This window comes from Mobula birostris, chromosome 15 (genome assembly GCF_030028105.1).
Source record: "Mobula birostris isolate sMobBir1 chromosome 15, sMobBir1.hap1, whole genome shotgun sequence".
Classification (NCBI taxonomy): Eukaryota; Metazoa; Chordata; class Chondrichthyes; order Myliobatiformes; family Myliobatidae; genus Mobula; species Mobula birostris.
The window spans coordinates 27007605-27020219 of NC_092384.1; the positions used below are offsets into that span (position 1 = coordinate 27007605).

Sequence of the window (12615 nt, forward strand, 5' to 3'; positions counted from 1 at the left end):
GCTGGAAAGACTCAGGATCTTAGTTCTTAAACTATTGTACATAACTATGAAAATAATGATTTTGGAATGTGTTGGAAAAATAATGGCAGGTTTAATGTGGCAGTCGTCTAGGAATCTCTGCAAAGGTATAGAAACTCTACTTGTTAACCTCATAGTGAGTTTTGCCTCTCAGCTATTGTGGAATTTTTTCCTGGACTTTCAGTTTTTCAGCCCTGTATTTTGCCAGTATATGCTTCTATTATAGTGGACAACAAGAATTTTGCTTTCTGAATACTTCTGGGTGTACCTTACAGAGTTTGGACTGCTATAATGCATCATTTAAAAAAAAAAAATCACCCCTACTTGTTACTTCAATTCATAATTCAAGTCAATTAAAATGTTGCCCACAATGTAGCTTGAAAAGTTTTCTATATTGTCCCAGCATGGCTGGGCATGCATAGGCAGGGTAGATGCCGCATGGCACGACAGGTTTTAGAAAGGCTAAAAAAGCATCACGCACACACTGTTCTATGCATTGTATTTACATGCATATCGGTTTCGCGATTAGGTTGATGCACGTGCACAACGCGTATAGCATATTGTGTTTATTCATTATAATAAAGTAATTGTATCTTCAAGTGTATTTGTGATAGCAAAATGTCTCACGAATGTTGCAACAGTCGCGATATTTCTGTTATATTTGTAGTGAGTCTACGCTTAAACCTTAAAGGCAAATCTCTTCTTAAGAAAACTTATGAGCTGTACTTTGGGTGAAAAAGTGGCAACCAAGACAAAGCCTGGACTCCTCATGTTTGTTGCGCAACATTCACGGTTGATCTTAGATCTTGGCTCAGAGGTACTCAAAGGCAATGCTGTTGTCTTGATGATGTGGCGAGAGCAGAAGGATCATGTGATAGACTGCTACTTCTGTCTGACCAGTGTGTCTGGTTTCTCTGCTAAAAACAAGAAATCCATTGAATATCCCAGTCTCCCTTTAGCCATAAGACCTGTGCCGCATAACGATAGTCTTCCAGTAACAAAGCCACCAGAGATATGTAGTCTAGAGGAGGCAGACAAAGATGCCATGATGTATGAGCCAGGAATGGAAAATGACCCTGATACTGATACAGATGTTGAACCCTTTATGTCGAGTGAGCCTCATCTGTTAGCTCAATCTGAGTTAAGTGACCTGATCAGTGACTTGGGTTTGTCAGAGGCAAAAGCAGAATTACTGGGTTCAAGATTGCAAGGATGGAATCTGCTGTAGCCAAGCACAAAAATTTCTGTGAAGTATTTCGATATTTGAGACAGGTGTTTCCCAGAATGTTTGATACCAGGATTAAGGAAGGCAGTTTTGTTGGTCCACTAATCAATCAAATCATCAGTGGCAATTTGAAGAACTTCTAGTGGGACTGGAGAAAATTGCATGGAAGGCATTCAGAGAAGTTTTTGAAAATTTTCTTGGCAATTGCAGAGTGCCAAACTACATGCAGCTGGTTGACAACATTCTTCAAGCATACAAAACCATGAAGTGCACCATGTTACTAATGATTCATTTTCTGCATTTCCATTTAGACTTCCCTGCAAATCTTGGTGCTGTCAGTGACGAGCATGGTGAAATGTTTTACCAGAACATTGCAGTCGTAGAGGAGTGGTAGCAGGGCAACTGGAATCCATCAATGCTTATTATTGTTGGACACTTAAGCAAGAAGCCTCAGACACTGAGTACAAATGAAAATCATCAGCAGAACGTTTTAGCTAAGTCAAACCATTGTAAAGCATCATCACTGTTGTGCATTTAAATTCATTATATTCAATAAAAGTTAATTTCTTGTTTCTCCAAATTCCTACGTGATACAAGTAAACTAAAATTATATTTGTGTTCAGCTTCAATTGGTCTATCATAAGCACAAAAAAATTCTGAGGAAGCACATTTTATTCCTTTTAAATGTTAATCCTAGTCAAGCTATTGTCTCGCTTATACTGAAGTTAATGAATGTTCTTCTTCTCACATTAAACTTATGTTGCTGTTGGAATCACAGTTCCTGAATTATTTGCCTGTTTGGGAGCTACAAAGGACCAGGTAGCCTGCCAGTGTTTATCTCTTATTCCCTCTCAGTTTACAGGGAGCCAAGTAAGATCAAACTGCACATCTGCTTAGTAAGTATTTTTGCGGCATTGAGATTCCAGTTCTTTCATAAGCAGGGACAAGTAAAGTAGGATGTTTGCCTAAAGCACAGCCAAGTCCACTGCGTGCTAGAAAAGCTGTTATTATTTCAACTTTGACAGAACATTTACATTACAGTTATCTAGTGTGAGTTAACTGCCAAAATAATTTTCATTGAATATCATTTGTTAAAATTTTTGAGATTCTTTAAGTTTTGAGATTGCGTTAATGGTTAGACTGAATAGATCCCTTGGGTGAAATATATAAATCCTCATTGGCAGGTGTGAATCCCTGCTAAATTAGTCAGTTGGTTTATTATTGTAACACGTACCGAGTTGCAATGGAAAAACTTGTTTTTCATACTGTTCATAAAGGTCAATTCATTACAATAGTGCACTGAGGTACTACAAGGCAAAACAATAACAGAGTTCAAAACACAAACATGAGGAATTCTGCAGATGCTGAAAATTCAAGCAACACACATCAAAGTTGCTGGTGAACGCAGCAGGCCAGGCAGCATCTCTAGGAAGAGGTACAGTCGACGTTTCGGGCCGAGACCCTTCGTCAGGACTAACTGAAAGAAGAGCTGGTAAGAGATTTGCTAGTAAGAAATTAGTAATCTCTTACTAGCTCTTCTTTCAGTTATTCCTGACAAAGGGTCTCGGCCCGAAACGTCGACTGTACCTCTTCCTAGAGATGCTGCCTGGCCTGCTGCGTTCACCAGCAACTTTGATGTATGTTGCACAGAGTTCAGTATAAATTTTACAGTTACAGGGAAAATGCACTGCAGGCAGACAATAAGATGCAATGTAATAACAGGTTGATTGAGGTCAAGAGTCCACCTTGTCATATTAGGAAGTCATTCAGTAGTTTTATTTCAGCTATGGCTATGGTGTCAATGTGTTTAGACCAGGACAAGCTGTTAATGATGTTCACTCCTCTCAGCTTCAGCACCATTGATGTAAACAGGAGCGTGGGCATTGTGCCCCCCCCCCAAAGCAAATGACCAATGTGACTTCACAGTGACCCTCTGAACTGGAGTGGAACTAAGTCATTTTCAATCCTGAGCAATTGCTTCAAAGATTGTCCACGTGCTATATGTAAGCCTAGGAATGTAATTTAAAGCGGGCTGCTTTTGTAAATTTGAATCTTCACAGCAATAAGGGAGCCCTAGTTAGCTTCTTTTAGTAGTATATTGTTGATGGAGGAAATATGGTCTTGGACTGGAATGCAGTGCTTCCTTATCCCTCTCTGTCGTCAGTGAATTTGTTGACGTGCTGGTATCAAGTAGTGTATAAGGGCATGGGAAGACTTTATTAATGTCACACTGCAGCAGAGCTCCACTGCTGCAGCTAATAAGTACTAATTTGGTCAAGAGATATATTTAGCTGACTGTGAAGAGTGTTTGTATTGGACTGTGTAATCAGACACCTTTCATCATCTTGTGACTAGACTCTTTGTACACTGTGTCTACATTAGTATGTTCAGTTTATTCTAGCTAACAAGTACAGTACAGTATTTTGGATCAATTATAGGAGGCTGACAATTATTAGTCCACTGTTAGCTTGTAACTTATGTGTCCTTGCTGCCTTTTATAAATAAGTACACAAGAGCGGCTGTCTGCTTATCCATTTTTAATTTCTGTCAGATGTTTTTCTTTCAATTAAATTGAAAGCTGACGCATACAAGATGTGAACACCCTGATTAGAACTGTAAAACTAAGTGAGCTCTAATATACCGAATAGACTTGCAGTTGCAATTAATTATTGCTCTTAGATATTCAAGTTTAAATTCCAGTTCAGCTGAGTTGTGAAGAGATAGATTTCTGAGTCAAAAGGCTGTGGTTGAACTTGGATATTTTCAGAGCACATCACTATGTCACTGACTGCAAATCGTGAAGGCTGTTATTATCCAGAGATTGCTGTGTGACATCCTGCAGTGCCATGAAGTCTGCTCATAAAATAAATATAAAAATAATCATTCTGAGGGAATTTGACTACATAGATAATTATTTTTAAAAAAAGGTTTTCAGGACAAAAAGAGATTCGTAGGATTTTTTTATATTGTTACTTAATTACACCTTGATATTTTTATGTTTGTGATATTTCAGCATCTGATATAAACAAATCAACATGTACTAATGTTTTCTCCCTTTTGAACTTGGTGAAAGTTAGGTAAAATAAAGAACTTCTTCACTCCTTGATTTGTTTGATGGGAGATTTCATCATTGTGGTTGGTTGCTCAATTGCTGGATGACACAACTGTTGCTTGGTGCCAGAGCTGTACAGGTAGCTCCTGCTAGAATGAAATTAATATTGAGGAAGAGTGAAATACATGCCATAGATATTGCTAGTGTGAAACTAAAGCTCTATTTTGGCAGGATTGCTGTGTTCTTTAATGCTTTTATGAAGTGATAAGATATTTTCAGTTTAGCAATTAATAGATGGCTGATAAACATTGGTATATTTACTTGGGTTATCACATCTTCCCACTGTTGAATTTGGATGTGAATCAAATGCTGATTTCATTTTGAGCCTACAGTACTGATTGCTATCAACCTTGATTTTAAAGCAGATAGTAATTCAGGCTATCTTTAATTGTAGCCAGTGACTTCCCTGTTGAATTGTTTTACAAATACTGCACATGGCAGTCATTTTGATGAAGTATCCATATAATATGTTATATGAACATATTACTGTAGAACTTTCAAACTTTTACATCATCACACTGTTTTGTTTTTTCACTCATGACCATAGTTCAAAGGTTCAAAAGTTCACTTTGTTATCAAAGTATACAACTCTGAGATTTGTCTTCTCCAGATAGCCACAAAACAAAGAAAACAATAGAAGTTCAAAGAAAAACATCAACCCACCCCCCCCACACACAAAAAGAAGCAGTTACAAATCGCTGCAGAGCATCACTCCCTCCCCACCCATAGACAGAAAAATAAGTTGGGTAATCTGCAAGGACATCAAATCACAACTCAAGTCACACCAAATTGAAATCACACAGCAGCAACAAGATCAACAATCTCCCCTCCCCCGCAGAAAAACAAATTGGGCGAACAACAAGAACATCAAATCCCAACCCTCCCCCCGCACAAAATAAAAGTTACCTATCATGCCAAATTAAATTGCTCAGGCCCAGAGCTTTGACTTCTCTTGTGTTATCTTGTCTTTAGAATACTTATTTCTCTTTGGGATGTATATATCCCGTGCCTTCTGAATTGCTTCTAGAAATTTCAGCCATTACTGCTTTGCAATCATTCCTGCTTTCCACCTAGCTCCCTAAAATCTCTCTTCAGGACCTCCTCGTCTTTTCTACCTATGTTATCAGTGCCAATATGTGCCAAGACTTCTGACTGCTCACCCTCCCCCTTTTGAATGCCATGGACCCGATCCAAGACATCCCTGACCCTGGTACCTGGGCAACAACGTACCATTCGGGTGTCTCCAATCTCATCTCTGTTCCTCTGACGATGGAATCTCCTATCAACACTGCAGTCCTCGTCACCTCTCTGCTCTTCTGGGCCACAGCACCAGACTCAGTGCCAGAGACCCAGTCACTGTGGTTGCCCCTTAGTAGGCCATCTCCTTCAACAGTATGTAAAGTGGTATATTTATTATTGAGTGGAATGGCCACAGATGTACTCTGCACTGGCTGTGCATTTCCCTTCCTTCTCCTGATAGGCACCCAGTTACCTGTCTCCTACAACCTAGGAGTGAATAACTCCCTGTAACTCCTATCTATTACCTCCTCATTCTCCAGTAACAGCCGAAGAGTTCTTTGTGTACCTGCCCTATTTAAATAAGATTTCTCAAATAAATGGGGCTCATTTATAATAGATCATATGGGAAAATCATTATGTAGTTTAGGGTTGAAATGAACAAATGAAAGGAAAACAATAATTATTTTTAATTCTTGAAATTCTCTTGGCTCTCTCTGCGTATTAAAGCTGAGGTATTTTCAACTTGACTGTTAAATGCTTTCTCTTTCCAAGGATGCTACCTGACCTGCTGAGTATTTCCATCATTTTCTGTTTTACTTTCAAATTCCCAGCCACTGCAGTTGTTTGATTCTCAAATATTGGGATGATTTACGATCCCAGTATACAAATATAAATAGTCTACCTTCTATCAGGTAAACTTCGTGGACAATTAAAGGTTTTCATAAGCCGCAATGACATCTAAAGCATTTCTGGCAGTGCAGTAGAAGCAGACAGAACTGCAAAATTCATAGCTCTAATGCAATGGTTGTGTTGGAAAATAGTTGATCTATCATCATTTTTCAATAAATCTGTTAAAAGTCCTTATTTTTGAATAATTTACATTGATGGGCAGTTTCTTCTTTTAATTGAAAGCTAACTCCTGTTTGCTGCTATGAATAAAGTGGCCATTATTGATAGTAACAAGATTTTTTATCCAATCTTGTTTGTTTAATGGAAACTAAACTCCTTCTTTCCTCTTTTCCATGTTTTGCAGGTTGGGACAAACATTCATATGGTTACCATGGAGATGATGGACATTCCTTCTGCTCTTCAGGAACAGGACAACCATATGGTCCCACTTTCACCACTGGAGATGTCATTGGTTGCTGCGTTAACCTCATAAATAATACCTGCTTCTACACAAAGAATGGCCACAGTTTAGGTAAATTGACACTTGTTGGAATAAATTGTGATTAGGAGTTCATGCATAGGATGTTAACTTCCAACTCAAAAGATTCCTGAGGTTGAGGTCCCTTTCATTCTCTTCATAATACACATACCTTGTTAAATTCTCTTGGAAAAGCTTATGTTTTTATTCAATGTCACCGTGAAGAAAGAAGAAAGCCCTTAACTCCAAGTGGAGTCATCGGGACACTGTCATGATGGCGTTTTTTTAGCAGGCTTTCTTATTTTTATGAGGCCAAGTTGCTAGCTCGACGCTCAACCCAGTACGGATGGAAAGCGTACAAGGGAGCCGGCTGGATTCGGACTTGGGAGCCTTTGCTCCGACGTCTGGCACTGATGCCGCTACGCCACCTGCCGGCTAATGTTACCTTGACTATTTTATAAAACCAAATTCTGATAGCTTCCATGGTTCAGTTGCTATGCAGTAGGAAAATTCTAGGTAGTTTATAGAGTAGGTTACATGGTCAGCACAACATTGTGGGCTGAAGGGCCCGTAATGTGCTGTAGATTTTCTTTGTTTCTATTTCTGTCACGTGATACACCGAAGTAGTTTGGCCTGAAAGGTACCAGGACCAATCTCAAAAATCTCTTCTAATCTCATCCTAGATGCTGATGATAGTTGTAGTATTGTTTGGTTTAAGGAGGAGAGAAAAGAGAAAATATGCTATAGCCCTTTGTGCTGTTCATGAAATCATGCATTAATTTGTAAATGTAAAAGTGTAGAACATCCATAGATATTTCTAAGAAAGAAGTTTGGGTAGCTAAGCAATCTCGCACTTCCAAGTGGAAATTGCTTTGGAGAGAAATATTGAGTCCTTGAAATCCAAAAGAAAGAATGCCAATAGGAAAGTGAAAGAAACTCCAACTGGCAGGCAGCTCTTCCATGTGATAATATCCACAGATTTTTTGGTTGGATCTGCAGCTCTAGGATTTGGCTACTGAATCACCTTAAGATCTCTCAGTCAACTGTGATAGTGATCATCTTTAAATGAAGGGAATATCAATAAGAATCTAAAATTCCACCAGAATTAAGTGGTGTGCCAATACTTATGAGTCCTGTGGATTTTGCATGGCAAAAGAAGATTAGACTTGGTTGTTTTAGGATCTCGGTTGTTACCTGAGTGCTATATATTTATAGATATGTAGTCCAAAGGTCACACAAGCAGAAGGTATTTTTGGCTCTGCATCTTTGTTATCAGTAGTGGAATGAGAAAGTGTAGTGTAAAAGGGCTAAAATTAGTAATTTTGCCATTTCCAAATAATTTATTTCAGTCAGCTAAAGAAATATCTTAGTATCTATGGATTAAGAAAAATTAACTTGTGCTCCCACGGTAAATGCATTTTTCTATGAGATTTAATAACAGAAATGCCCTTTAAATTGCAACCTGGTCTTGGCTTGAGAGCTTCAGTTAAAACTACTGCTTCAATACTGCTGCTAGCTGTGGTCAAGGACATTTTATTCATAGTAACTTGCAGGTGTGAGTACTAATTTTTCACCAGAAACCCTAAATATCAGAATAAACTGTGTTAGAGAAAATCAGGGCATTAATAGATTCAAATTTTACAGGGGACAAAATCCAATCTTAACTTTGTCTCAATTCAGCTATGGCTAAAAACAAATCTTTGCAAATGTGAGTTAAATTGAAGAAGTGAAACCACATTGATGAATGCAACATTGTTGAATGAGAATGGTTTCAAATCTAAATTTTATGTGTGTGTGCAATGCTACAAATTACCCAGTGCAGTTGTGTATTTTCCAAATCTTAGATATTACTGTATGAATTTAAACCAGGGTTTGGAGTCAACTAATATTTAAACAACAAAATATGCATATTTATTTTTACGTCATTATTCTACACTTCTTGACAGGAATTTTTTTGTAAGTGGGAAACTGATGTTGTAAGTATCCGAAAATCGAGTTGGGACAAAGGGTTGATTTTATAAATGTTTATTTTTCACTGAATCATGGATGAATAACTTCAAATAGTTTGTTTACTTCGAGATTCAAAAATAGCCTTATTTACTCTGTGTATATTCTGTAATTTCCATTTCTATACCATCCTTAATGTAGCAAAATGTGTTGATGGACTCTTGCTTCAGCAAGAAAGTGCTTCGGAGTTGGAGCTATAGAGCTTCCACAAGGCTGAGATCTCCCAGGATAACGTGCTTGGAGGAGGCCAGGCCTCAGGCTGAGATGGCACTGGCAGAAAGGAACAGGTTACTCCAGGCAGAGAGGAAGAAGGCATGTGATGCAGGAACCCTCTGGTGCCATACCTCTCCCAAGCAGATGTAATGTTTTTGATACATGTAGAGGCGATGGATTCTCAGGGGAATATAGTAAGAGCCAAGTATGTAGCACCTCAAGTGGCTCAACTCCCACAGGAAGGGAGGATAAAGAAAGGGACTGTTATAGCATAGGGGATTCAGCTGTAAGTAAAGCAGTTAGGTGTTAGTGCAGTCACGTATGTAATTCTAGGCTGATATGTTGCATCATGGATGCTAGGGTCAAAGCTACCACTGAGTGTTTGCAGGAAATCCATAGTCATAGTCATATTTCATTGATCCCGGGGGAAATTGGTTTTCATTACAGTTGCACCATAAATAATTAAATAGTAATAAAACCATACATAGTTAAATAGTAATATGTAAATTATGCCAGGAAATAAGTCCAGGACCAGCCTATTGGCTCAGGGTGTCTAACCCTCCAAGGGAGGAGTTGTAAAGTTTGATGGCCACAGGCAGGAATGACTTCCTACGACGCTCTGTGTTGCATCTCGGTGGAATGAGTCTCTGGCTGAATGTACTCCTGTGCCCACCCGGTACATTATGTAGTGGATGGGAGACATTGTCCAAGATGGCATGCAACTTGAACAGCATCCTCTCTTCAAATCCTGGATAGGAAGGTCATGACACATATTGGTACCTGCCTAACAAAAAAAAAGATGATGTCCTTCAGACTGAATAGGCAGTTAACGGTATAAATTTAAAAGCAGGGCCTTGAAAGTAGTAATTCAGGGTTACTTCCAGTGCAAACATTGGCAAGAGTAGACACAGGAGAATATATAAGATGAGTGTATCTTGAGAGTAGGGTTTAGGTTTCTGCTTACACGCAGTCAAAGGATAGGATTGATATTCCTGTGGGCGTGTTTGCTTGTGGTATTAGAGATGGTTTAAATTTAGTTTGCCAGAGACTGGGCAGCAAGTTGGAGAAGGTGGAAACATAGAAAGTAATAGAAATCAGAAAAATAGTGAAATAGGGGGCAGAAAGGACAAAAGTAAATAGAACCACAAAAGTCCCAAAAGTTAAAGGAATGAATGCTGGTAAAAAGACAAAACTAATCAATTGGTATATATATATGTATATAGCATTGGAAACAACAGCACAAGTGGAGTTAAATGGTTATAATCTGATAGCCATTACAGAAACATCATTACAAGTCAGGAGGAAGTATCAGTCGACCTTCACTAATCTAACTACCTGTAATCTGGTTCCTTCGATAATCCGGCACTGATTTCAAATTTTCCGCGCAACAGTAATTTCAAATTTCCCTGGCCACCATACCAATCTGCTGCGCATTGTTTTGGTTGCTCTAGATCTGTTCGTGTGTTGGCACGCTCTTGTAAGCACAGACAGACGATTCCTGCTTGTTTTCCTGCATTTATTAATATCATTGGCTCTTTTTTAGCCCCAATTATGGCCCCATTGAGTAAGGGAAATGCACCTCGTGCTGTGAAGTGAAAACACCGCATGTTAACCATTAAAGATAAGTGGTGTTTCGGTGAAAAGCTTGTGCGAGTGTCACAACATTGGCTCTTCCACAGTGAACGATATAAAGAAACAGGAAGAAAAACGGATACATTTTTTTTGCTGGTAGTGGCTCAAAGAAACAGATATGCGTAAGAAAAAGTGAAAGACGGAAGAAGTTTGGACTAGATAAAGTGCTGATAACGTTGTTTAATCTTCGTGTAAGTGAAGGTTTTGAACTATCTGGAGATATGGTGAAGGAACAAGCAAAACTGTTTCATGAAGAACTAGGACTAGATTATGAGTGTGACTATAGTGAAGGCTGGCTTCATCGGTGCAAGCAGCGTCAGGGCTTACAGTTCCGTGCAGTGTGTAGTGAAAAACATTCAGCAGACAAGGAAGCAGCAGCAGAGTTTGTTGACGAGTTCGCCAAGTTACTCTCCAATGGAAAAATTAAGCCCCAAGCAGGTGTACAATGCTGATGAGACTGTTTTGTATTGGTGATGTACACCGAGAAGAACACTTTAACAACAGCAGATGCAGAATCGCCAACAGGGTATAAGGAATTTATAAAGGATTTTAATATGGAAGAGATGATTTACTGTGCTGCTAATGCTTGGAGGTCTGTAGAGCCATCCACACTGAAGAATGGTTGACATAAATTATGACCAGGTTCAATGTTTGAATCTGCACCTGGTGAAGACACTGGAAATGACTTTACAGGCTTTAGTGTTTCCAAGGGAAAACAGATGATACGTGAACTGCTTTCTTTTGCTCAAGAGCTAACTAATCCTGCTGCCAAGGATCTTGCATCAAGATTCAATGATGACAATGTTGAAGAATGGATGAACATAGATGAGAATGAGCCTACTGTTCATCATTATACTGACTTGGAAATTGTGCAGATGGTTGTACATCCAGAGCAGGAAGATATTGGAGGAGAAAGCAGTGATGAAGATGAGGAGGTTGTAGCAGAGAGACTTTCTATTGATAGGCTATTTAAATTGACAAGTAAATTGCTGAAAGGATTAAAGCAACGATGTTTTATAACTGAGCAAGAAATAATGAGTGTTTATATGCTGCAGGATAAGCTAATCAGAGAGAGACCAAAATATATGAAACAGCTTACTTTGGAAGATATATTCAAAAAAATTGCTAGAAAAAGTGTAACAAGGGAGCTAACACTTCAAAATTCAGTGCCACCAACTTCTGCTCACCCAGATGTGCTGCCACCAACATCAACAGTTTTTGAAGAAACTGTTGTGCCAGTTTCAACACCAGTTCCTGATGCTTCACTCATTTTTCAAGATGAAAATGTTGATGATCCTGACAACCCCACACTTGCAGACATGTAACTTCGCCCGAAGGTATATTAAATGTCTCACTTTAGAAGCGGAAGTACTCAACTTCTCTGTATAAGTTAATCCCTGTACATTTACCTGTACCCTTTATTTTAAATGTTCCTGTACTGTATATTACTTTATTAAAATTTCACTTGCTACTCATTTAGTATTTCTGTTTCATAATTATCTAACTTGTACTGATTTACATGATATTTGAAAGGTATGATGAGGCGGTTGGCTATTGATTAATGTGATCCTTCTGTAATTCGGCATTTTCACTAATCCAGCACTCCTCAGGTCCCAAAGTGCCGGATTAGTGAAGGTCAACCTGTAATTCCAAAAGAAGTAAAGAATATCCTACTATGGCTATTCAAGGAAAGTAAAGAGACTATCAGATTGTAAGGTGGGAAAGGTTAGCTGTAGGCCCAAAAGAAGCATACAGGAGTGACATAGATCGGCTAGTTGAATGGTGTCACAACAACCATCTTGCACTCAACATCAGCAAGACCAAGGAATTTATTGTGATCTTCAGGAAAGGGAAGCCAGGATAACACACACCAGTCCGTAAAGAGGATCAGCAGTGGAAAGTGTTAACAGCTTCAGGTTTCCTAGCATCAGTACCTCAGAGGATCTATTCTGGGCCTATTATATCAATACAATCATAGAGACTTTGAGGCGATTTGGTATGTTACCAATGACTTGCAGATTT

General features: G+C 38.8%; 1 protein-coding gene across 2 annotated transcripts in view; it reads left to right on the top strand.

The window, feature by feature from the left end:
• ranbp10 (RAN binding protein 10) overlaps positions 1-12615 on the top strand; it is a 158577-nt gene that overhangs the window by 106746 nt on the left and 39216 nt on the right. For both annotated transcript variants that reach the window (XM_072279498.1, XM_072279499.1), the window contains exon 4: positions 6628-6795. In XM_072279498.1, the coding sequence (XP_072135599.1) occupies positions 6628-6795 (168 nt within the window). The remainder of the gene's footprint in view (positions 1-6627; positions 6796-12615) is intronic.